The sequence below is a fragment of the Artibeus jamaicensis genome, unplaced genomic scaffold (genome assembly GCF_021234435.1).
Source record: "Artibeus jamaicensis isolate MK-2021 breed Jamaican fruit bat unplaced genomic scaffold, CSHL_Jam_final contig_519, whole genome shotgun sequence".
NCBI lineage: Eukaryota > Metazoa > Chordata > Mammalia > Chiroptera > Phyllostomidae > Artibeus > Artibeus jamaicensis.
The window spans coordinates 46,556,727-46,583,955 of record NW_026521871.1 but is presented as its reverse complement, the minus strand read 5'-3'; the positions used below and the strand labels follow the sequence as shown (position 1 = coordinate 46,583,955).

The following is a 27,229-nucleotide window of genomic DNA, read 5'->3' as shown; positions in this document are numbered from 1 at the left end:
TGAACTCTCTGCTTTCATGCAGGTTCTGGCACAGTTTACAACTTAAAGCTATATAAGATTATTATATTAGCATTAGTAAATTATAATAATATAATATAATTTAATATTATAGATTTATATATATATGACTCTCTGTATACATATCATCCATTACCGATATCTCACAAAGATCTTGACTTAAATGGTTTACTATACTTGTAAGCAATCTCATATTTTTTTAGAAATAAAATCTGTGCTTAAAAATACTGTTTGAAATATTGTGATGGATAGTAGTAGCTAAAAATCAAGTACTCCAACAGAGTTATCATCGATTTATTTCCAGTGTTGGAAATGTATATACAATTGCAACCTGTCAGCAAAATTTTAACTCTGTAATTCACCAATGTTGATTTAGGAATGTTAAATCAGTGGGCTTGCAAAGTTAGCCCTTGAGAAAAAGAAAAAAGGAAAGAAAAAAAGAAAGGAACTGAGGGAGGGAGGGAAGAAGGAAGGAAAGAAGGAAGGAAGGAAGGAAGAGAGGAAGGAAGGGAGGGAGGAAGAAAGAAAGAAAGAAAGAAAGAAAGAAAGAAAGAAAGAAAGAAAGAAAGAAAGAAAGAAAGAAAGAAAGAAAGAAAGAAAGAAAGAAAGAAAGAAAGAAAAGCAGAGAAAGAACCCTAGAGGATTATATCCAAAGTTATAATTTTCCAGTCTGGTACCTCACACTACACAACACGGCTTCAACACCGGCTCTATGACAAGCTTTATGGAGAGATAACTGAACACACTGTATTCCATGAACAGAGATATTTTACAGTAATACACTTGAGTTTAACATTAGTTTTTCCACATAATCTGAAAACACAGTTTAAAAAAGTAAACCATACCAACCGAAAGAGCTGTCTTTTCTTATAGGTCTCATTGCATATGCTACTGTCTTCCAAGAGCCTACTGGAAATGAAAAACATGATTTTTATGATATAAAACCTAAGGACAATAAATGGATGTGTACTCTATTATAACACACCTCCATTGCAGATCAACCCCATATGCTGTTTTATTTGCATGACACTGAATTTTGGGATAATAAAGGAGTGGTAGCATGATTTTTCCCTACCTCAGCATTCAGACACTGATGCTGGATAAGGGAGAAGGAAGAGATGAGGAAGTAGGAGGAATGGAAGAGGAGAGGAGAAGAAAGAAATCTGTATAAATATAATAAATATTTAATTCAATGTCTTAGTTGTAATTTTTTCTTTGAGTAATATTAAAGTTATTCCTTATTTCTCGAGCATAGTGAAATATTGGCATTCCAAAGGCAGATGTCCAAGAAATATATTTATTTTTGTAAGGAATTCACTTTGTGGGAACATCAAGACTTGTTCTTATATGTAATGCATATATACCCAGTTATTGTATTGATGAATTACAATCTCATTTGAATATAAGGACACAAATACATCAGCAGTCTTTTGTACAAAACCCAAGTAAATAAATAAAATTAGAGAGTGAAATAGGGAAAAATGTTTGGCTAGAAGACTAGGGAATAAGATTTCCCACTAAACTCAATTATAAATGCCCGCTTAATCTTTTTGGTAAAGACCAAATTTTGGAAATGTTCATAATTATCCCTAAGATGTTTTGGCTCATGAATTTTTAACTTTACTGTAAAATAAGGAGTACCAGTCTGAATCTCCTTTTTCTTTAGCTTTTATAAAACAGTTTTTCTTCTTTTACTGTATTTCTTTATTACCATTTAGTCCCTTTATATTCCTCCCCCACCCACTCCCTGCCCCCCAGAGTCCCCACATGGCCGTCCATGTCCAAGAGTCTTTTCTCCTTTTGAATGGCTCACACAGACTTGTTTGATCTCTTCTAAAACCAGTCTGTTCAATTGAGGGGCTGACTTACTTGAAGATTTGTAATTGCTAATATCAATGATGGCATTTTTTCCACCAATCATTTCTAATGACCACTTTAAACTTTCTCTAAGTACCGGACTTGAATCAAATGGCCTGTATTTTAATCAGCTTATAGGGACCACCCATGAAGCTGACACCTGAAATAAAATTAACCACCATTTTTAAAACGAATCCCATATTTTCATTCCAAGTTGCCCATTAGTATAGCAAGTACAGAACTCCTCATTCACCTTAAAAATCTGCAATTAAATCAATGGAGCATTTTAATACCTCTATCAGTTTAGCACTATTCAAAAAAGGTATATATTAAATTTGAAAAATTTCTGCTCTTATGCTCAAGGCTTTGTGTAAATTTTATAACACATTCACTCATAACAGTCACCTCCTCCTACTAACTCCCAAGCCAGGTAAGACTGTTATATCCAGACCAGTTTAGGTAAGATTTCCAAGCGAGGCCTTTTCTAAAGACTGGTAGATTCTTTAGGACGAGAAACTTCAAACAATATTATTCAAATTATTATTTGTATAGCTATATATAATTAGGGGGCATGCGAAGTGGTTAATAATAGCAAATATACAGGTACTTTTAGCAGCCTAGTTAATAAGCCAATGAAACTGCAAGTTCCTGTGTGGTCTCAACTTTTACACTTTTTGACGCCTGGTGAACGTAACAGGAATTACAGCTGTTGGAAGAACCAGAATTTGAGGCTTGAAATGGGGGGGGATACATTTAAACTCACATTTGGAAGTAACTGAAAGGAGTTTTCTCCCTCCATCAAATAATTTTTGGACGTACTCAATGACATCTATGTGTGCATCTATAAGTGTGCACACATAAATATATGTATTCACTTATACATATATTCAAGCATGCACTTTTATATGGAATATATATCTATGAGGATGCAGGACACACAGGACACACTCTGTTCCTCTAAAGACATGAAAAAGCAAGTTGCAGTTTACCTGTTTTCCACATACAGGCTTTCCTGGGAGCAAACTGACTGAAAAATAAAAGAAAGGCATCGTATCAGACGTTCTGGGTGTGTTGAGGGATTCCCAAATCCTTGCCTGATTTTAAAACTACTTTTCCCCTCCAAGGGAAAAAAATTAAGAAAACTATGTATCATTCTTAGGAAAAATGGAAATAAAAAAGGAAAAAATAGGTTAGAGGTAGAATGGAAACCCGTCTCATGCAGCACACAGTACTTTTCCATCAGAGCACCTCCAGGTTTCAAATAGATTCACCCCGTTCAGCATCAAGGTCAGGAGAAGAGAGATGTTGTGAATGAAACTGCTGGAGAAACTGTGTGACCCTCGGGTCCCAAGCTAACAGTTTCCTCTGGGGCTGTGGAGATGTTGCCACCAAGAGCCCAAAGGACAGGTTCAAATCAAGGCAGAGCACGTGAACTTGGCACAATCTGCCCAAGGATGGGAGACTGCAATGTCACTATCCGGCAGTTATTACCTGGCAATGTTAAACTCTCCTGAAATAAACAGATTGACGGCAAGATGCTCAAAACTCAAGAGATGCCATCAATCGGTTGTAAGGCAGGGTGGGGGTGGGGAGGCAGGAGACAAATGAGAACGAAATGAAGCTAATTAAAAAAAAAAAACAGTCACATTCCATGTAAGATTTCTTAGTTTTTCACAGAGAAAACCAAATGATTTTCTTCTTAGTTCCCATCCCCCAAGGATTCATTTCTCTAATTTTTTTGTGTTTATTCACAATGCAGGGAAGGTAACATCTCATCACCATTACATGGGGGAGAAGGGCAGATCAAATTAAATTTTAGCAAGCTGAAAATCAGAAGTCTAAAACAAATAGGGTGCAATGGTCCTATTATATAGCCACTGTGTTTAGGAATTAACACAAAACCACTTTTGAAGTTCTGAGTTTCTCAACATAAATATGCAAACCATATTATAGCACAGATTTCCTAAATGATGACTAAGTGACCTGCTAAAGGGATAAACACAGACTTCACAGGTGCATTGTAAAATAAAACTAACCAAATCAATAATGACCTTTCAATATCAAATTCTTGAATTCAAAGATACCTTTAATGTAACCACTGCTCAGAAAGGGAAGCAGGATATTGGTTTCTCGTGACTTGTTACTGGAGGAATCATTTCCTCCCACTAAGCCAAAGGGCTAGCTCTGAGCATCATGTTTTTCTCAGTGGTCTGAGCATTTTGGTGAGGGTGTCTCTAAGAGCCATTTCTGTTTTAACCTCCTTGCCTTTCACATGCACCCTCAACTCTAAGTGTGTCAAAATTTTATGTAACAAAAAAGCCAAAACTTCACTCAATTACCAAAAAGAAAGCTTTTCAGTAAACCCCTCTTTTTTATTTGACATTTAATTTTGTAAAGGGTAACAAATGCAAAAGGTGTGCCACCTCATTTTGCCTGGGAAGGTCAGTTTAGAGTCCAATATCTCACTGTCTCTAGTTCCTCTAGTTTGGATTTGCTCCAGGGTTGAGTCAAGTCATGGTGAGTGAAAGGAAGGGACATTGTCTCAGAGATATACTAGGAATTCAGTTCCTTTGTACCTCTCAGCTCTTGGCATTGGAAAGAGGTCAGTGAGCGTTAGAACGTTCTGGCTGGGTTTGCGGATTGCTGAGGAGCCCAGGAGCTGATCAAAGGAGTCTTGAGACCTCTTCACACTTGTGAATCTAATAGCATTTTGGGAAGAATTAAGCAACCCAAACTCTTTGAATTAAAAATAAATAAATAGAGCACCTGCAGGTCAAAGATCACTTTCCCCAAAATGTATCTCAAGAGTATTTTTCTGATTTTTGTGGAAAGGTCATAAAAAATCATCTCACCACCCCTCCACCACATTTTCATAAATAAGAGAAAAATGGTTATTGGACGTGATTCAGTAATGGAGGATTATAAACTTTGAAAATAAGTAGTATTAATAACTTGCACATTTTAATAGCGGAGAAAGATAAAATTGTCACAGGGATTAATGTGGCATTCAAAGTTGTCACGCACTCTCAGATATAAAGGGCTCATTTTTATTTAAGGAGAAAAAGATTTTGCCTAATGGGTTGCAGAATTCTCTCCCACGTCCCACCCCCAATCCAGGTGGCACCAGGCGCCCTTATCAGTTGTCACTGAGGAGGAATCCCAGTACAAAAAAACCCCCAACACACACACACACACACACACACACACACACACACACAGGATGAGTCCTCCCCAAGTCCCTCTTTACACATAAATATCCATCAGAAATTACCTTCCAGACACACATATCCTCTTCACCTAGATTGCTTTGTTAACTTAACCTTCCTCAAACCAGCAACAGTTGCATAGGATTAACCAACCATAAAACAAGCTGAAGGAAACAGAAGTTATATTTCAAATATTTCTGATTACCAAAATATATTTATTTATTCTTTGAGAACTAAAGTTTTGCGAGCTCTGACTTGCAAGAATTTAATTCTCCTAGGTTGCTTCCAACTCTTGGCTATTGTAAATTGTGCTGCTATGAACATTGTGGTGCATAGGTTCTTTGATATTGATGTTTTAGGATTCTTAGGATATAATCCTAGCAGTGGAATTGCTGGGTCAAAAGGCAGGTCGATTTTTATTTTTCTGAGAAAAATCCATACTAGGTGCCCATCAGTAAATGAATGGATCCAAAAATTGTGGTACATATACACAATGGAATTCTATGCTGCAGAGAGAAAGAAGGAGCTACTACCCTTTGCAACAACATGGATGGAACTGGAAAGCATTATGCTGAGTGAAATAGGCCAGGTGCTGAAAGACAAATACCATATGATCTCACCTTTAACAGGAAGCTAAACAACAAAACAAACAAGTAAGCAGAAAAAAAAAAACCCAAAAAACAAAGACACTGAAATAGAGAACAAGGGGATAGTGACCAGAGGGGAGAAGGAAGGGAAGTTAAGGGGAAAAAGGGGGAGGGATTTGGAGGAACAAATAGGAAGGACACAGGGACGAGAACTAAGGGGGGGGGGAGGAAATGGGAGGGAGGTGGGGAGCAAGGGGCAGGGAGGCTGGGATGGGAAAAATAGACAAAAAACTGTACATGAAAAATAACTAAATAAAATTAAAAAAAAAAAATAAAAAATAAAAAAAGAAAAAAAAAAAAAAGAATTTAATTCTCAAATAATGAATAAATTTTTGTCTTACCTCAAGATACCAAAACTCTCAAATTGAATTTGAAAATTGTCTCCTAGAAAACCCAAAGTAACCTGCACATTTGGTTGTGTGCCTACTTACAAAGGCGCTCACACAAACACCTTCACCATCAGGATACATTTCATTTGTAAACTAGCAAGAACACATCAAATTTAAAAGGAAGTTTGAATTTTGCTAAAGTGTAAATACCAGGGAGTATTTCTCTATAATTCTCTATTGTAACTTAAAGTACAAAAAAATGCTGCTTAAGTATATAAATATTTCAACCTGTTTGAATGAGTACTACTTAATATTTAGCAAGGAATGCTGGCTTTATTACCTCATTTTAAATTATGAAAACACTAAATTAAAGACCAGCTAAGAAAAAGATCAGACGTGTATAACAACATAGTTTCCTTATGCTGGATTCTTTGCACTTATTTTAGAATTGACTTCATAGAGTTGAATGATCCTGTGGACCTCAGCAGTCTGGACAGTAGCAATGGTCACTTGGAAATCTAGAATGGCATAGACGGAGGTTTGCTAAAGGGTCCTGTCTCTGTGTGAGTAATCGAATGACCTACTGCTATGTGCATCCAAGAAAGTTCAAATTGGCTGTTATGCCCTGGAGTTTGTGTTAACAGAGGAAAACACAGTAGTTTCCTGCTTAATGCAGGGTGACCCCAACAAGCCCCACCTCCTGGTTTTCACTTCCTGTACAGTATTCCCCTCACATGGCACCAGGGCTAAAGTGTACGTTCAGCAGAATACAACACAGGGGAAGGCATGGCACTTCCAGGATTAGGCTATGAAAGACTGGGTCTTCTGTTCAGGGCCCTCTCTCTTTCCCTTTTCCGTCACTTGCACAGGGGGAAGCTAGTTGCCATGTCTTAAAGACGCTCGGCAGCCTACGGAGAGGCCCACGGAGTAGAAGCTCTGATCCCTGGGTGCCTGTGCCCGTTGTAACCCCCCTGACCTAACAGGTCCGGTGAATAGTCATGTCAGAAACAAGCTTGGATTAGTGAAGCCAGAAATGTGGTCCGTCAGAAAGCCTATCAAAGGAGCGTACACCTCTGCTACCACGGAGAAGAGGCCGTGGCCTTTTAAAGGCTGTCAGATGCTTTCAGGGAATGCTCTGGCTAGGGCAACGGCCAGGCATTGACGCTTTCCCACCTTTAAGCCTGCTTTCACTTAAAAAAAAATGTTAACACAGCATGTGGCCATAGAGCCCTTAAACAGCAACACCTGCCTCCAATCTTTACCCTGGGATCCAGGTCCCTTTCTAGTAATCTTAAAAGGGACATGGGGAAGTCATGCGGATACCTCTCCCAGCAAAGATCTCTCTGCAGATGTGGGGAGTCACAGCAAAGGACAGCAGCCCGAGGGCCATTCTCCCCACCCGCAGGCATCGGTGATGTGACTTTCTGTCTGGCAACGTGGCACAACTTTGGGAAGAAAAAAGCATAATGTTGTTTGTACGTCATCTGGATGATTAGCATTTGCTTTTGAATATAACAATCCACCCATAAATTGTGGATTGTCAGAACCAGAGTTAAGAGTGGAAATGTGTGTATGTGTGGATGAGTAAGAGTGTGTGCATAAGACAGAGAGGGAGAAAAAGAGAGAGAGGGAGAGAGAGAATAAAAAGTGAACCTGACTCCAGAAAAGTTCCTCTCCAGACAAGGACACGCTGCCTCCAGTCCACAGGGGGCATCCTTACGCTACCATGATTAGGAGGGACACTCTGATCACTCCGTTCTGGTGTCCAGCAAACACAGCTGAAGGCCTTCCTTGTGTCAGGCTGCACCAGCAATAATTCTGACCATGATAAAAATCTAAGTAGTCTACACATGCACAGAATCTTCTAGAACTCTACTGAACCTCCTCCTACTATGGCTGCCTCCACCTCCCTCTCTCCAAACTGTCCTAATTTCAGAGGTCTGATCCAGATTACTCAATCACCAAAACTTAATTTTCACATATCCAAGAAAGACAGAGAGGATCTGGAAGAGAAACCAGAAGCCTGTACAAAGGTGAAGACAATGCAGACGGCTGCTTCCTCTGCAGCTTCATATTAAAGGATCCAACAGCCACTGTAAGATTGGTGAAACTGCTTAGACTTGAAACCTTTGAGGACAGCAGTCCTCCTCCAAGCTAAGCAATGAAGCCTACATCTCTAGGCCGGCTCTGCAATAGCCTCCAGAAGCCAATCTGGCAAGAGGTCCAATGCCTGACCTGACCTAGTAGATCCCAAGGTGTTGGTCACAGTCTATGCAAAGGAGCTCACCCCTCCACTTCTGCAGAGGGAAGGACCCAGCATTTTAGGAGGTCACCGAAAATGCTCTCATGGAATGGAACAGCTGTGGTAATCGCTTGCCTTTGTCATTTTCTTGCATTTAAGTCCAGCTTCTTTTTACCTATTAATTTTTATATATTTTAATTGCATCTCATTTTTTACCACAGTGGGTAAAAGGATAAAAAAAAATCTCTACCACATCTTATTTGTGGGGATTTGAGCAAAAACAAAAGAAGTTGTTTTATCATTAGCCCCCTGCAAATTGTTTACAACACTAATTTGATCTGAAATTAAGGGGGAAATGAGTATTATCATTTAACGTTGAGATAATAAAAGGCTCCTACTTGCTAAGAATGCAGAAAATTCTGCATGTGTGATCGGCAGACTCTTCCTCCCGTTTTGTAGTTCCACTGCAAAACAGTGGTATGAAAAGACAACCACATACTCTCTGCTGCCTAATGTGGACGTGAAGGCATTTCTTCAAATCTGGCCTCCGACCTGCCTCTGTACTTAAGGTCTATTCCACTGACCAAAATTATATCTCAATTTCCACTCAGGTCCACTGAGTGGAATTTCCACTCCTAGGAACACGCGCAAACTCCTGGCTACCTTTCCACCGCTTCCCTGAAGTGGGGCCTCTTCCAGAAACACCTCTGGTTTGCCGCAGTTCTACTTGTTCCCTGGCTCCAGCTCCCTCTGTCCCTGCCAGCTCACTGTCTGGGGAGCGAGGCTGCCTTACTGCTGATGGAAGGACCGCACTAAAGAGGCAATTAAAACAACTACTCACATCGTGTGCAAATATTCTCTCCCTCACTCTCTGATATTCCTCTTCTCTCTCTTCAATTGATTTACTTCGTCTGTCATCTCTAAATGGATGCATTCTGTTTTGCTGAACAGAAAAAAGAAATCAGGAGGGTTATCCAAGTTGAGCTGTTAGAAGTCTGCGGTTAAGCAACTGTCAGCTAAGGGTAATAAATGTTCACTTAAACAAATGGGGCATGAAAAGCCTCACTCCCTCTGGTCCCTGAGGAAGCCATGGTGGGGGGTGCATGTGTGCTGTGTGTGCATGACATGCAATACCAGGACATGATTGCCACTCCTGGTTGCCTCCTTGCTGGATGCAAGCAGCATGGGTGTTTCTGTAATGGGAGTACCTGGATGTCCCTCAGGTGTTCGGTGAGTTCGGCTACGTGATAGTTCACCAGGGAAAGACTCTACCCCCTTTGCTAACTTGTGTGATTTTGATTTCTCAGAAGGAAGTAGGATGTTGGTTGTTAAAAAAAGAAGTGATGGCTAGATCAAGGTGGCTAGGGGAAGAAATGGCTTAGAAACCTTGGAGAATGGAGAAACACAAAGCAACGGAGTCAAGAACTGATGAGCGGAAAGGAGGATGTGGACACTATTGCTCTATATCCTGGTCTTTTTATTCACTCAGTGACACTGCATCTGGCACTTGAATTAAATTTGAAATGTGTTGGTTGATCAGGGTCAATATCAAGAAATGTAAGGTAACAATTCAAAGAACCCAGCATGAGGACTCCTCTTCTTCATCCTTCCATCTGAACCTCGTCCTGTACCTCACCTACCCTCCCATCTTCCTCTTGCCATTCCTCACCAAAGCTCGGCCCTAGCCACGTTCATCCGTCCATTCAACAAACACCCACTCAGCACACGACGCCGGTATGTTTCAGAGTCAACGCGAGCCACGGTGGAGCCCAGTGGTGGTGAGAGGAAATGAGATACGATGATGAACAGGTTTCTTTTTTTTTAAAATATGTCGCAGATGCACACACTGCCTTTCAGTGACTCACTGAGTGTAATTAAAATAATAACTTGAGTGAGATGCTTATTATCGTGCCCTTAAAAATTTTAAAGCAAAGTCATTTTCAAAAAAATCTATTTTGATTGTCAGAGACACAAAGTATAATGGCACTCTGTGACTTTCTACTGTTCTCATTCTTGTGCAAAACTTGTTTTTTTTTGCCATTTACTCAGTTTTCTTCCTAATAGCCCTGGATCCCACACCCCCACGTGGAGAAGAAATTCAGCAAAATACCTCTACCCTTATCGAGGTACCATGAGTCAGGCTACCCTACAAGCACACTATGTTTTATCACAAGCAAAATACACAGAAAGAGAGAGTTGTGCTACAGTTCATGCAAAACAAGCAGACAATTTGCACGGACAATAAAACATGGCAAGGAGAAGGGTTGGGAGACTAAAACATGAACTTGATTCTTTTGTGTGGAGACTTATTATTGTAGGATAGTTGCAAAATCCACCTGTCCTCACCATAACAAGGTTTGTTCTTTACAGCTACACCAGGTGATCATCGGTCCATTTTGATAATCCAGCTCAATTTGTGCACAACTGAAGGACAAAGCTGTAGGGAGTGGAACGACTGCCATAGTTACACAGACATCTGGAAATGCGACTGACAAAGCTTTTCCCAACAGCTCAGAGCCGGTGACATCCCAACCCCCCACCTCATGCAGCAGGAACTGCGCCAAGCACCACCCATGCAGCCCAGCACAGAGCCATTGCTAAAGCAACCAGGACATGGGTTTGTGGCTCCCCATTGAATGCCAAAGGGGGAGGCAAGGCGGGCAAGGAGGTTGGAGAGAGGACGGTGGTACCAGAGGCAGGGGAGAGTCGGGAGAGGGAGAAAGGGGCGACAGAGGGACGACAAGAACATCAGTCAGCCCACCTTCAAAAACAACGTCAGCCACTCTCAAACTTGAGAACCAACCTGGTTGTCTTCTTTATCAATACTAGAGTTATCTCGCTTCAAGATAAACCGCTTCTGGGATTCTTCACCTTTTTCATCTTTTAAATGTTCACAAAACCTTTGCTCTGGTCTGCCAGCAAAGTAAAACATATCAATAAAAAAGTTTTTCCCCCTGTTTAAAGTTATTTCTTAGTGCTGTTTTTTCCCCCACAGTGGCATTCAACTTTAAAGAAAAAGTTTACATGTGGTTTTGATACTAGAATCGCTGGCAATACACACAGGTAGGTCATAGGTCACTTCACACGTGTTATTAGAATACCTTTGGTCGGTTTGAATTTGGAGTCCTGTTTGCAGCATGTTGCTCACAATGGCTGAAGTTAAAAAGATATTTTAAAGGCCTGTACATTTATAATGTATAGACGTTTATATAGTCGTCTGGACCTCCATTGCTCTTGAATTAACCAAGTCCCCGCCCATATTCTAGAACAAATATACCTGTTTAGAACTTGGGAGCAACACACTGATTCGCCGACACTAGGTGAGAACATCTCCCAGCATACCCTCCTTTTAAAGAACCTTCTTAATCCACAGTGAGAGAGGACCATTTACACGTCACTGTCATCTTTCTCCAAGGGTGACTGCCCTGGAATCGGGCTCCAGGAAGCTCTGGCACCCTTGACCAAGTCTTGTAAATCAGCTCAGTAATTGGAGACACTGGAAATGTTTAGTTTAAACAACTTAAAGACTGATTAGCATGGGGAAAAATGCTCCAAGCAGTTACACACTATTGATCAGTCAATTGATTTTTTTAGGTCCTTTTAATCATTTTGTATTATTACAGGAAAGGGCTCCACTTCCTTGTTAATTTCCCACAATCGCCCTTCACTCAGAGACTCAGTGAATGACAGAGGCTTCGGTTCATCCCCAGAGGAAGTGCTATTGGTCCTGGGCTTTGGAGCAGTCATTATTTATGACTGTCGTTAAAGTGTCTCTGCCATATCTGATGCGTTACTTCTGAGGCTCAGTGGGTTTTCCGTCCCTACTGGGTTCATTATGAATTCAGTCATTGGGAAGTCACTTCACAGTATCTGCTGTTCAATATGGGTGACCAGTGATTAAGGGAATGACATCGTTTCCTTATAGATCCAAAAATGAGTAAATAGCACTTCAAAAACAATGGATTAATTTAAGCAAATAATTCAAAGATTGGTGGGATGCATCCTTAAATACATATACATATCTTATAATAACAGCGATGAACAGACACTAACAGCAAACTGGAATAATACCAGTTATAGCTTGTAAAACTTTGTATAATATTTACAAAATGATACTGTTATCTTATTCAAGCCTTAAAATAAAACTTTGATGCAAGAAGAACACATATATTTTGCCTCTTTTACAGATAAATTAACATCCCTCAGTGATCACTGTGGCTCCAAGTTTATAGATTTGTCACTAAGCTACAGATGACAGCCCATTCACATCCTTGTAGACATTCGGGTCAGTCTCTCTCTGCTGATGAAGCACGCAGAGAGCCAGAGCCCCTCACACCTCACTGAAAAAAACCAAATGCCCTGCACTGCATCATCTCAATGAGCAATGGAAATGTTTTCTACCAAAATCAAAATGTAAAAAAATATAACAAATGATCTGGAAGGGCAAAGATGACATTTAAAATCAGAACACTAAGGGGGCAAAGGAAACATGAACTTTATGGCAAAGAAGCCACCTACAGTGAAAAAATGCAATCTATTTCGGGGCAGCAAAGTCACAGTATATTTCAATGACTTATCTGACTGTGAAGTCTTATAATATTAGCATGAACAGTTGAAGACCACTGTGAGTGGTAACGATTCTCCTGGCATTTTCTGAGCATCTCAACATCTATAATCCACACTTAGATGTTACATTGTTGTTGTTTTTTATGTAGCCAGTGAAATTAGGACATTAACTTAAATCCAACTGGTGATTATACCAATGCTAATTAAGTCTCTCCTAATATTCCCCAATTCTGTAGTCTGATAAACTCTAGTAAATGAAATGATTTTCTCACTGCTAAATTTATAGATGTGTTTCTTGTGTTTGCTGTTAGCAGTCTGTAACTGTTCTTTTAGAAATAAAATGGTATGGAAATTTATGATCGTAAGGTGAATTTGCTTTGAAATCAACTCTTCTTCAGCAAGGAAAGCATATAGAGTGAGGCTTCAGCACATTAACTCCAGCTAGAATGTAAGTGCCATTTTGGTAAGAACGTTCTTTCTTAAATACATAACCCTTAGTGCCTAGAACCATGCCTGGCGTATGGGAGGCATTTGGTGAAATAAATAAATGAATCAATGTATGAATGAGAAAAAATTTAGTACTGCTGTATATAAATTAATGTCATTAAAGGGAAGATCAAAGGGTCACTGAATAAGATATGCAGTCATACACTTTAAAATTATAAAGCAAAATAGGACAGAGTTTGATTATTAGTAGGAATATAAGTTCAAATTTATAACCTTAGGGCAATCTTTAAAAATCAAATCTATGTTTTGCTTTAAGTGGACCCAAAATAATGATGTCATTAACGTTTTTAAAATTTAGAGGTAGAAATAAGAATCTTACCTTTTCTCGTTTTGGGATTTCTCAGTTTAAAGTGTTACAACTATAAGAGAACTATTCAAACACTATTCTGAAATTTCACTTGTGTTCCTTTATACTGCTGGTTTATTTGTTTTTCATACCAGGACATACTTAGGTAAAATACTCTATCACATAAGCAAAGGGCAGTCAAAGGAGCTTGTGTTAACCAATAGTGTAAATAACAGAGCAAGAATATTTCTTACTCTGATACAAATTATACAAAGTGCATTATCCATAACTGCTTTTCAAATATCCTGTTTAATTTTTTTCATGCAGTAGAACCTAATGGTCCAAATTATTAATCCTCTTCATGATTATTTCAAAAATATTCTCAGTGATTTCAAAGTAACCATTTGACATATTCCTAAAAGGAATAAACCTTTGTAGGATTTCTCCATGTTGATTTTCTTTTATTTATTTATTTATTTATATTATTAATTTTAATATTTTTAATATATTTTATTAATTATGCCATTATGGTTGTTCTATTCCCCCTTCATTCCCCTCCACCCTGTACACCCCTCCCCCACCACCCCCCTTTAGTTTATGACCACGTGTCTCAAGTTCTTTAGATTCTATATTTCCCATACTATTCTTGCCCTCCCCCCCATCTATTTTCTATGTACTGTCTATGCTACTTATTTTCTGTACCTTCTCCCCCCTTCTCCTTCTTCCACTGTTGATTTTCATAGAGCATTATCCATGACTCTACAGCTAAAGAGCAATTTGCAGTTGAAACTCATAGAAACTATAGTGTACAGTTGAAGTATTGTGTATGATTAAAAGAAAAATGACTGGTTATGTACTATTATATTATACAATTTAAAAATATTTCTTCTCAGTAATTGAGTATCATAGAAATATTATTTCTTATCCATAAAATGAATGGAATCAAAGTAATATATTATGAACCTTTTTTTTAAAAAAATGAGAATAAATGATTTTTAATGTATCAATATAAGGATATAACTAAGAAAAACTCCTCCAGGCTGCAAAATGTAGTTGTCCTTATTAAGTTAATGATAATGAGAATTTATGACTTATTGCATGGTCATGCATCACAGCTGTCTAAATTTCTTACTTCCAGTGGATTTTAGTCTATGAGGTATTATTTCAAGCTTTCTCTATATCATCATCAAAAAGCCGAGAAAGAGAACAGTTTTCTCTTCTAAGGTAACATAAGCTTTTCCCGCAGTTCATAGCACTGTGACATTCAGGGTCCGTGCATGGTGAATGGCGCTGGTAGCCCTAACCGAACGTTTTGAAAGTCCGAATTAACTCCTGCTTGTTCCCTAGTAGACAGCTATTGAATTGAGATGCAGTGTGGCTGAGTGAAGTACTGCATAAAGCAATCAAACTCTCCTAGTCAATCAATTCCAATTTTAGGTAGATGTTTTTCTCTTAAAGCTTAAAATAGATGAGCAATTTTTATAATTATTTTTTAAACCCTTTGGATCTAGAAGTATTCTCAATGGTTTACCTTCTCTGCCAGTTTCTGGAGACCAAGTTTATTACTTCCAAAGCGCTTAATCCTCCCCTGCTCCCTCCCCTCACACACACACCACTGAAGAATTTGATTCTATTAAATATGCAGGTATACAAAGTCTTTGAATTTCATACTGAATAACTGAAAGGTGGCAATCAATATGCATAAATATCTTAAAATATTTTATACTGTGTACAACAGGAAAAAATATTTGGGTAGTGTAAGACATCTACCAAACATATTTAAAGCCAAACATAGAGGAATCTAAGTGGCATTGTTCCCCTAACACTTTAAAGCTTTCCATTAAAGTATTTGCAGCTGATATTTCCTTTCCACTATTATTTTGTCATTTTATACAATTTCAGTCTCTTTTGAGTGAGGCTATCCCTTATAAATCCAATATAGTCAGTGCTATCAAGCTTCCTTTATTGGCATTTTTTAATCCTATCCTGACTTCATCCTGCATATATAAACAGACACATACAAACTAGAATAGGAAATGCCTTGACCCTTCTTTACCATAAGGCTATTCAACAACAAAATTAAGCAGAATACTCAAAGACCACAAGGGTCTGTAAGACAGCTTGGTACCACGGCTCTGGTGCACTGGCTATGGGCATTCAGAACCTGGAAGACTGTCAGTCCACCTTGGAAGAGTGATTCTGTTTCCAGGAATGAAACCATAGGAATTAGTAATGAGTTGTTAATACACAGTTCCATTAATGAAGACAGCAAAACAGTGGAAACCCATGGTGGATTAGTTAAGGAATTTAAAATAGCTCCATATGTAATATGCAGCTCTATAAATTGAAATCCAATACTATGTACTAACATAGAAAAACAGTTTATAAAAGAATAGATAACATGATATTTATTGAAATTATATAATAATAACAACAATAACAACAACAACAATAATAGAAGTCTCTGGATGCTGGGGTAATAGGCAAATTTTAATGCTAACCTTTAATATATCTCTGATTACTACAGTAAATATGTAGTATTTTATAACAACAAATTAATAAAAGCTATTAGTTTAGAACATAGGAAACAAATTCAATAACTTAAAAGTGGTTTGTATCTAATCACTGGATTATGGGCAATTAAAGTACTCATATTCTAAATAGTTTCTAAGTTTCCTTTCATGGCCTCTATTATTTCATGATCAGCTAAAATGAACACCTAGCTGTTTTATTTTGTCAAACCAATTCTTTGTCTTTCTGCTGCATTGCTGCTTTAAAAGATATCAGGATTAATTACTGTCCCTGCTTCTGGTCCTGGTTTATCACATTAAGACTTTCCAATATAAGTAATCAAATAAACAAACACAAAAATATTGCTCTGTATTTCTTGATCTATATGCCCAGAAACATGAATTTACCAATGATGATATAGGAATGACTTAGTGATAGTATCCAATCTAAATTATAATGATACTGAAAAAGATAAGAGCATTAAGAAAAAAAGGAGAAAATATGTGATTTGATAAAGAGGAAGAAATCACACGTAATTAAGACCTGGAGTAATATATTATCTGCTGGTGAGTTTGGCCATTTCTGAATGGTGATGAACCCAGTACGAGCAACAATACCAAACAGACATACACACCAGCTGGATCTACCTAGCTTAACAAAACAGCATACTTCTACAAGTTAGCCTATAAATTGAGAATTTCCACAAATGAATCATTTACAAAGAAGAGGGCTAGGACTGACACTTTGTTTTCTTTAAGCTGTCCAATCTTTCATTTCAGTATTATACAAACACTAAATGGTAGCAGCATTAACACAGCCCATGACTCGAAGCTCCACTCCCCACAAAGCACCATGCGTTTTGGCACATAACTCAACAACTTTACATAAAATGGATGTGAACTAGCACACCAAATTTAACACATAGCAACGGTTTTAATAATTAAACTAAGTTTTAAACAATTCACACATAAATGCTGATACGCAAGCCAAACACAATGTGGCTTTTCAAAACGCACATTATTGCACATTTTCAGCTCTGCAGCTTACTGACTATGGCTTCCTGCAAGTTACTTAACATCCCTATGATACAAGTGTCGTTTGGTTTGTTGTAAACAGTGGAAAGTAATAGTACTTACTTTAAAAGGCTTGGGAGGATTACATGAGATACAGGTAATGCAGGCAAAGTATCAAGCCCAGTGCCAGGCACCACTAAAGCATCAGTAAATGTTGTAAGCTATTTTTACCACTTTCACATTTTTCTTAGAAGTCCAGATCTAAAAGGACACCAATGGACACTGAACCAACATTTACTTGTACATTAGTGTTAACCTTAACCAGGATAGAACCAATCTATGATATTCGAATAATAGTTTGATTCACCAGTTCCAAGTAACAATTTCCTTAAAGTAACGTGTTCTTTGAAAATTGCTGAATATAATTGTTGTTTTTTAGGAGTGAAAGCTTTTTGCTCGCATATATTATAATGGTGTATATAAAAGTGTTGCATTTCAACTTATATGCAAATATAATATTTTTACTTGCTGAGGAGGTCCAGAATTACCAGTGTCCATCAAATTGATAGAGAGTTAACAGATAATCTTTGTATGTAATAAAAAAATGCTATTTTTAAAATACATATTTCCAGTTTGAAGGCCAGGAGGTTGGGAAGTAGAGATTACGGCGTCTGAGGCTGTGATGCCCAGGGGTGCTGTGGGATGGATCCATAGAAGGGCTGAGCAGTTGGAAGGAGTCTGGTTGTAAGATAAAGCATATTAGGCAGGTATCTGCTTCTCTTGGTAGGTTCCAATTTATTGTTTGAAGATTCATATAAATAATTACAGTCTAGCATTTCTGTATACCACTAAGTGGAAACCAGGCACCTTTGACCAATAAACCAGAGCTTTTTTACCTATTTGATGCCTCAATTACCTCTTTTCTGAAGCCATAGCAATATGCTAATGACCTCTCCACTAACAGAAATTTTAAGATTAGTAAGACACAAGACCAGCTATTCATTGTATACAACCAGGCTCTCACCTACAAGGAAGCCCTAAAACTTTTCTTGAGGTACAAGTGCAGAAATGACTGCCAAATTCCATGATGTAGAAGCCACAATGCTGTCAGGAACTGAGGGTCACCCTGCTGCCTACAGCAGGCACAGCTGCAGACACAGGAACCCAGCCACAGTGGTCTTGCTCCCTCCACAACTACTGTATGTTTAGGGCAATACTATGTATATATATATGTGAGTGTGTGTGTGTGTGTGTGTGTGTGTGTATATGCATATATGAATTTGTTTTATATATATGTTTATCTATGAATTTGCTTCTAGTCACTGGATTATATACAATTAAAAGTGGTTTGTATCTAGTTTACTGGATTATATACAATTAAAATAGTCTTATGTTTTGAATAGTTTCTAAATTTTCCTTCATGGCCTATATTATTTTATTTTATATATATATACATATACATACACACACACATATATATACATATATATACATATATATATAGCGAACCTTTCTCTAAATTGTCCCAAACTATATAACACAGATAATCAATTTACACCCCCCCATAAAGTCCTGACTAAAATTACCTTGGATCCTCAAATAAACTATAAGCAGAAGATGGGCATGTTCAATAATCTATACTTCTTTTGTTGACAGCCCCATGCTGAACACCTGAGAAGTACTTTTTGCTTGGCAAGTGTTAAGAACATGGGTTCTATCTCACTTCCAAGTATGCCAGGACAGTTTCCAATCCAGTGGCTTCTGTGGTTCTGGACTTCTGTTGCTGCCATAGTTTTAACAACCATCTCAGTGTAAACATTGAATTGAGTTTTCTGTTCAATTTTTAAAGTAATTAAATACACATTAGGATGTTGTAAGGAAACCAATGGGTACTTGCGAAAGAATAGTGTTGGGGGTTCTTTTTGCTTCTGGCATTGCTTCAGAGAACTGATTCTCTGAAGATTACCTCTTGTTTTCTTAAGAGAAGAGCCACGGCTGAGCGCCAGGGGAGGCGGGTCTCAGTCTTGGGCTTTGTGAGATGAGTAGGTAAGAGAGACGAAGATGTGAGATTCAGTTTTTACTCCTGTAAAATGGTTTGGGTTTATCTACCTAGAATGTTGTAAGATATATAAATAAAAAATTTAAAAGTATCATTACTCCATGGAAAATCTTTTAAAAATGTTATATTAAGCATGTTAACATTACAAAACATGCACACATGTTTCATTTTTAAAATTCAGTGATAATTTACACATCTGACACTCAAAGTCTCATAAATAATTTCAAGTGGGGAAAGGAATACAACAATATATTCCTATGATTAACCTTTCTCATCCTTAGAAACTTATCATCTCTGAAGTATGTGAGAATAATAATATGAGAAAATATAATATTGGAGAGCAATGAGATAGAGTTGGACCTATGCTAACAGATAAGTCTTACTTTGAGCCTGAATATTGATTAAAGTTGTTCAGTAAATAAAACTTCATTGGTTTTTCTGAGAGTAATGCAATTCTGAGTTAGGTTTCTGGACCTTTGACTTCAAGCAGATGATTTCTAACACTATCCCTCAAAAAAGTACACAGTAAATTGATCACATTTAGCAACAACAGGATGCCAACCAGCCACCCTTGGATTTCCAAGAGGTGTTTGGTCTTCTTCAGAGAATTGTTAAGTGAGCATCCATATCAGAATGTTCCTCAGTTTATTCTGGTGCTACTCATATCCCCAGCCCCAAAGAAAGGAATACAACAAAGATAGGAGGAAGCTTGGTTTTTTTACTCTTTGTTTTAATAAATGCAATCAACCACCTTGGGAATTGAAATGCCTAAGGGTCAAAGAGCAAAGATTCCTACTTTAAACCTTAGTCTCATCAGGAAACAAAGCAGAATAGGTATCCAGTGATTCTGATGTACTGCTGCTCACTGAGAAGGGGAAGAATCCACCATCCTGACTCTTATTGCAATAATTGTCCACCACTTCAAGATTCTTAAAGTCACCTGGGCTCAACTGCTTCACCTAGCATGAAGCTTCATTTATACTAGAACATGTTTTATGGTTCTTGTGATTCATCCAAAAGCCAGCTCAGTTAATTACCCCTTCCAGAACAGACAGGCAAAGCACTTTAGCCACTAATACCACTTATCACACCAAGTAAACACCTAGGTCCACACATCTCAGCAATCAGGGCGTTGAGTCTTGAGCACTGGCCTCTCATGGTGTTGCCCCAAGCCTCTGCCTTCGGGCCACTATTGTTTCATGGGGTTTGGGACTTGTAACTAGTCTCCTTTGGTAGATTTGTTATTTACTTTCTTTGCTGTGTACTTTTTGAGCAGGGGATTTAAGGCAATGACCAGGGGTAGATGTGAAAGACAAAAGAAAAAATATTCAAGATGACAACCTTTTAACTTGAAAATGATCTGAGACTGGTTCAACAGTTACTCTGACAGATGCAAAGACACTCAGGTGCACATGAGGCTTTGCAGGGGACCGATGCTGGCCCTTTGGACGATGCCAGCTCAAGCAGATGGTTTCTAGTCTCCAAATGATATTCCCTGAACACAAATCCTTTCTCTAGAATGAAGATGAAGAGAGGAAGCTGAAAATAATGATCTAGTAAAAGAACAATGAGCTGCTCCTGGCTAAATGCGTAGAAAAATAAACAAGAGAAAATGTAGATCAGAAAGAGAGACAAAGAGAAGAAAAACTCATATAAAAACAGGTTTTTATATTTATTGCATGTAAATATTTTTAATAAAATCACTATTCCCATTTTTAGCCTCAATCCTGAATATGAAACAAAGCAACATTATAGAGAGTAAATATATTATAAACATCATTTGTGGCACCAAAATAGTGAGACCCTAATATGTCTGCCCCAGATTTCCAAGAGGCTCATTTGGTTTTGACACCCAACCTGACAGGGAACAAAGAATTCCAGTAGAAAACATCTAAAAGTGCTACAGAATGGAACCTATTTCTGGCAACATATGGAGGGAAAGGGAACTTGAACTAAGGGTTGGAAACACAACATGGCAGATGAACTCAAAAACTCCATTCATTGTTAACCAGAAAGCAGTCAATTCTGCGAGAGAACAGGTGTCAAACATGGGTACCAACATTCGAGACTATGGGATTGCAACATCAGTATGCATTAAAAATAATGCATTATCTGTTCCAGTTGAAACTGCACCAGTCTACTTGGCCTATAGGCTTTTCTGTTATGGCTTTATAGAGAAAGAGGAGATAGACAAATTAAAATAAAATAGTTAATTGCTTGCCTATTTCACCATCAATGTGTCATTCCCTGCCTTGTGGAATCCAAAAAGTCATAGAAAACCCAGAATGGAGAATCAAAAATGACAATAGCGATCACTAGGACTATGTGATGGAGAGGAAAGATGAATTAAAGGACAGTGGCTTTTCATTTTTATTAGTGTTCAAAATAGGAAGTGCACGTGCCAACTATCAGAGAAAATGGGCAGCTGATAAATTTTATAATGTGTTCTGCCAGTAAAGTAGAAAATGACCACAAGACCCAATGATTCTGAGGCTTCGAGGGCTCTTAACCAGGATCCACTTCAAACTCCCCTGAGGATAAATAAGTAATCTGAGGCCCAGAGAACAGCAGTGCTCATTGTCCCTGAGATAACAGCCCAGCTCCATCCCAGATCCCCCAGGTCTGCGCTCTGACTGTCTCTCTAGTTCTGCTGCACACAGACTGGGCCTTGAGTAGAGAGAGCGCCTCATCACCATCTCTAACCATATCCCAACATCTGATGAGCAGAAAATGAAGTGTTTTAACCATGCTCCTTAGCTTGACATGAAAGTTCACTTCAAGGACATAGCATTCTTAAAAACTGCAATTTACACAAGGTACCAAGCACACTATAAAACAACAAAATTATAACATGCAAATGTTTTAAGAGAAGGCTTAAGATAGTTTTTTTCTATTTAATATGTATTTTGCTTATAAAAGTGGCTTTTTCTGTATTCAAAAGATACCTGGGATCAAGAAAGACATCCCCAAATTTCCAGGGCAAGTAACTACTCATTTCATGCTTTTTGATGACCCAGTGGGACCATAGAAAGGTATTAAGATGGAAGCAAACAATTTTTTTAAGTACCAAAACCCACTATCTTCCTTGTAGACCTAGAGCTTAGATATCATCCAGTTCAAAACTCTCATTTTACAAGTGAAGAAAACTGGGAAGGCAGGTTTTTAAATGCCTTGTTTCGGGTCACACAGGTAGTAAGTAAAGATTTGGGTCTTAGAGGTGGGATTTTTGCTACTTTAGAAGCTACAATAAGACAGAAGTCTACAAACCAGCAGAAGAAAGAAAAAGACAACTATTCTGCATATGTCATTGTTGTTTTAAAACGTCTGCCATTTTTAACTTGGGTTATATTTTGACATAAAATGTCCCATGGATTTGTTTACAATCACATGGAGTGCTGATGGAAAAAAAAAGAAATATGTTTCAGGAGCTATGTTAAAGATCAGAGAATAAATCCACTTTACTGCCTGAATTTTAGAAACTTGCCTGGTCCTCAGACAATCTTCTACAGATAAATGCCACTCTACCGCTGATAAGGACAAGCGATAAATCACACTGCGCATTTTAAATGCCATATGCTTGGAATTTTATACAGTGTGCTTTACAAATGAATCTGTAAGAGAAAAAGAAAATGCCAAACAGGTGCAGACATGGGGCTTACATTCTTGTGCTGCTGGTCTTGTTGATGATGACAGACTTCCCTGTCTGATCCACATTGTGGTCCAACCCAAAGTAAGCCGCCACGCGGTGGACGAGCATCCTCTGATAGGATGACATCTGGGGGAACTTTTTATAATGGTTACTAAAAGAGAGCACCCAGAAAAGTGGAATCAGAATTCTTGTTTCTGGCCCGAAGGACATTGCACAGGCACACACACAAAACCACTTCTCTTTCACCCAAACCACTTCATCCCTGGCATCAATTGATGTTCCCATTGTGAGACAAATTTTCCACTTACTGTACACTTATCGATTAAGTGACAACAAATATCTTTGTTTCAGTGGGGCACATTTTTCTCACCAGAGGGCATGGGCTGTCTGTTGGAGAGCGTTCTATTTTAGTCCATGACACCTGATCAACGGAGCCAGGCACAGGACAAATGATGTGACATAATAGGACTGCAGATGCCTATCTGGAGATGTGTCATTACACGGCTTACACTGACGGCAGCACAATCATTTCCAGGCATAACTGACTGCAGCCAGCTGGAGCCCATTAAAAAACTATAATATAAATGAAAAGGGTCGCTTCTTGTTAAAGCAGCTCTATGCTAATCAGTGGCCCCCTGTTTACAGCCACTTTGTCAGGAATTTAACAGGCAGGAGTTCACACGGTCCAAGCAACGATTCCCATCAGCTTGTACTTCCTAACTCCGATAAAATCGCCATGTAGCCAATCATCAAAGATACTAAACAATGCTTTATCTATCCTCAGATATGTCCAGAATGAATAATTAAATCTAAATACCAAACTAAGATACACCCCGTAAATTAACCAGCATTGCAATTCAACATACTTGTTGTCACCAATGAAATCGATAATTTCCTGCTCCATTTTCAAGAGTATCATCCTGTCCCTGCAAAACAAATATGAAAACGAAAAGATTTTTATGTACTTTCCATTGCCAAAGACCTGAAAAGTTTATCTGGATGTGTGAACAGGCTGCTTTAATGCATGTGGTTCCAAACCTGCATCTAACCCTTCTGTGGAATATGTTGTCCAATACATATCATTCTATATAAAATGATTTCTCATCTCATTGATTAAGTATTTTGTAACATTAAAACTTTTACAGTTTTAATATTAGTTAGGCTATGCAAGGTATTATGCCCATAAAACACATCAAATAAATTGTATATTTAAAATTAACTGGAAGCTAAAACAAAGCAAGACCCAAATAGATGGTTATATAACTGCATTGAAGTATAATTGGTTTATTTGATACTGACTTTCTCCCCTATTTTCCCCATTAATCAGTATATCTTTGTGACCAGGAAAGCAGAATTTGTAAACTATGATTTATTCACCCGGGCATTAAGACTACCTACCAATAGTGCACATACAAACTATTAACAGAAAAGAGAAAATACAAGAGGTAGTTTGAGACATCAGAAAAGGTGTCAGAACTTTACTACTACTTCCTTAGAAGTATTTGGATTATTTGACCCTGATGGTAAAATTCCATTTGACTCTTCTAAAAATAAGAGATTTGTTTAAGAGTTACCTGGAATTATTCTTTAATGTGTTAATCAGAAACTCATGCAAGTCTATGCCTGTGGAATCCGTGTATTCCTGGCTGCAATCTGAAACAAACAGCACAATCACATTGTCAGGAATGATGGTGGTGGTGGGAGGGGGAGTCAAAAAGTTTGTCCCAACCTTCCCCGTTTCCCTCCTGCTCAGGTAAATTTTAGGTGAAGCTATTTGTATGAAAGATACATATTTTGAAACGAGCAATCTGGCAGTGCATTGTCAGAATGAAAATTAGATTCAGGGATTGAGAACACCCAATAGATCCTGAGTACAGAAGACCTTGCAGCCACAGGAATGGGGAGGGGAAGTAGGCTCAGTCTGGGTGGGTGGTGGGTGGAGTCAAATATCACCGGTTCATTTCGTACTTGAAATCAGCAAGGGCACGACCTCCATGTGGTGGGTAATCTCAGCCCACAGAGAGAGTTTTCAGGAGTGTGAGATCCCATGGAACCCTCTCACTCTTAAAACAGAGGAGGCAAAAAATGAAAGCTCTAAGAATAAATATGAATCAGCACAAAATACAGGAGGATACCCAGTATCTCCAAGTCTTTCAGAATCTTCTGATACTAGCTAAAGCCTAATTTCTAAAGCCATTTTAGGAACCTGTACCTCTTACTCTGTGCACATCTTGGGTTTTAGACATTCAGCAGCAAAGACAAGTATTCTAAGCAGATATGCCATTATAGAGCATAATGTTGGAAGCAGGCATCATTCCTCAGCTGATCCAATGCCCTATTCTTTCTTAGTTATTGAAAAGAAAGTATACTGCAAAGCCATTCATTCATGGCATCCTTTGTGTCAACTTAGTTTTGTTTTTACTTTTGCTTTCTTGTTTTTCTTTTAGTTTTGTGCAATTCTACATATGGCAACTATTTGAGAAGTCCAGAAAGTAGGTTTGCAGGTTTAGAAGGAATGGCGTTTGGGGAACACTTTATTGAGGTAGAACTCTATATATTTTAAGTGAGATATTATGTGGCAGTATATGGATTGCACAGACCAAATTCACCTGCACCAGGTAAAATGTTGTGCATTCTCATTGCCATTGACACATGCACCTGTGCTTTGGGGAGGACATCACTTATGGATGGAGAACTGTTAATGCTCTACTTGTCCTTTAAGATAAACGTGACTGTTAAGGTGCAAAACTGGCTATCATGGATTAATTTGGGATCCAAATTAATGGGACTAATAAAGCTGAAACAAGAGCAGATTTATATTCATGGCTTGTACAAACTTATCTTTGAAACTAGGAGACCCAAATGAAAATCCAGAAGAATATGGGATCCTAAGAAATAACCTTTCTGGCTACACAAATAATGACACCATGAATGGGGGAAAAATCAAGTTCACATCTTTTACACACACGTACACACAAAGTTAAGTGCAAAGTTTGGTGAGAGGTGAATGGCACATAAAACCTAGAATCTATTCTGTGCCTCTTCATGTGTCCCAACTGAGTACGTTAAGGAAACATTTGTACATTCACCTTTTGATAACATTCTGATCTTGGGTTTTTCAGAGGATTTATCTTTGTTTTTATCCTTTTCTTTTTCTCTTTCAGTGTCATCTTTTCTAGATTTATCATCCTCTTGCAGGCTGGGAAAACTGGAAAGCTGTAAATGAATTGATTCCTGTTGGGGAAAAAATATAATAATTTAGGGCCGGATTTAATCATTTCTGTCTGGTTTCCATTTTGCATAGAGGTTATTAAGTACAGTAAAATGGAAACCAGGTGCAGATTTTCTTTTCTCTTAAATGGTAAAAAACCTGTCAGAAAAAAAATAATTGCCCTTTACGGTGAATTCAAGTTCAGAAGCCAATGGGAGGTCATGAGAAACATCTAGTACTAAAACTTTGCCTCATGGTTGCTAACCTTAAGCAAGTTACTCTCCTGTAGATCACAGCTCTTATTTTCTCTACAGGTTTATTTTAATCACTTAGGAGCAAATTCTTTACCAGTAAAGCTTGCAATACAGCCGGTGTCATCTCTCAAAGAAAGAGAGGTTTCGACAGCTCTTTCCTATAATTTCTTGTCAGAATAAATTGGCACAAATACAAACAGACAGATGTTACGAGTCACAATTACAGATAGAACAGACATAAATAAAAGCTCTAAGAGCCAATTTACAATAAAAAGTCTACGTTAGAACTGTATCAGCAGTGATTTTTACTACTAAGAAAAATCAAACTATATAATTGCAGGAATCTTAGGGATGAATTATTGTCATATGCTATTTACAAATGCCCTTAATAAATCATCATAATATATTGTACAATAAGCATTGCCTTTTAGAAAGCATAGAGAATAGAACATTTCTTGTCAATTATATATAAATATTTAAGATTATTTTAATTTTAGTATCAGTCAATGTTTTACAAAATGTAAGATTCTCTTAGACTGATACTTGGCATGATGGACCACTTACAGTGTTTGGGCTGAATGCACTTTTATATTTATTCATTTTGTACTAAAATTGAGTCATTTTGTATTAAATCATATATCAGTCATTTGGTTGATAGTATGTCCACTGTTTTGAAGAAGAATGAACCAAATTATGTTTTTCAGTTTTATGAAAAACCTGTGCTATGATTAAAATTATGACAACTTAGCCAGCAGGGAGCCCACATGTTCTTATGTAAGAGATCATTTGATGGGAAAGCTGTTTGCCACCAGTGACATTAAAATGCATGACGTCAGGGAGAAGAATATTCCCAATGACTAACAGTGTTTTTCAC

At 38.0% G+C, this 27,229-nt stretch overlaps 1 protein-coding gene across 8 annotated transcripts in view; it reads right to left on the bottom strand.

The window, feature by feature from the left end:
• Nucleotides 1-27,229, bottom strand: part of ARPP21 (cAMP regulated phosphoprotein 21) — a 146,967-nt gene that overhangs the window by 71,076 nt on the left and 48,662 nt on the right. For 3 of the 8 annotated variants that reach the window (XM_053669525.1, XM_053669524.1, XM_053669526.1), the window contains exons 6-13: nucleotides 25,980-26,124; nucleotides 24,465-24,543; nucleotides 23,757-23,816; nucleotides 22,901-23,041; nucleotides 11,103-11,211; nucleotides 9,141-9,242; nucleotides 2,865-2,902; nucleotides 868-927 (exon numbers count right to left, since the gene is read on the bottom strand). In XM_053669525.1, coding sequence (XP_053525500.1) covers nucleotides 868-927; nucleotides 2,865-2,902; nucleotides 9,141-9,242; nucleotides 11,103-11,211; nucleotides 22,901-23,041; nucleotides 23,757-23,816; nucleotides 24,465-24,543; nucleotides 25,980-26,124 — 734 coding nt within the window. Of the gene's footprint in view, nucleotides 1-863; nucleotides 928-2,864; nucleotides 2,903-9,140; nucleotides 9,243-11,102; nucleotides 11,212-22,900; nucleotides 23,042-23,756; nucleotides 23,817-24,464; nucleotides 24,544-25,979; nucleotides 26,125-27,229 lie in introns of all 8 variants that reach the window. The other 5 variants (XM_053669530.1, XM_053669527.1, XM_053669529.1 and 2 more) reach the window with 5 other exon arrangements.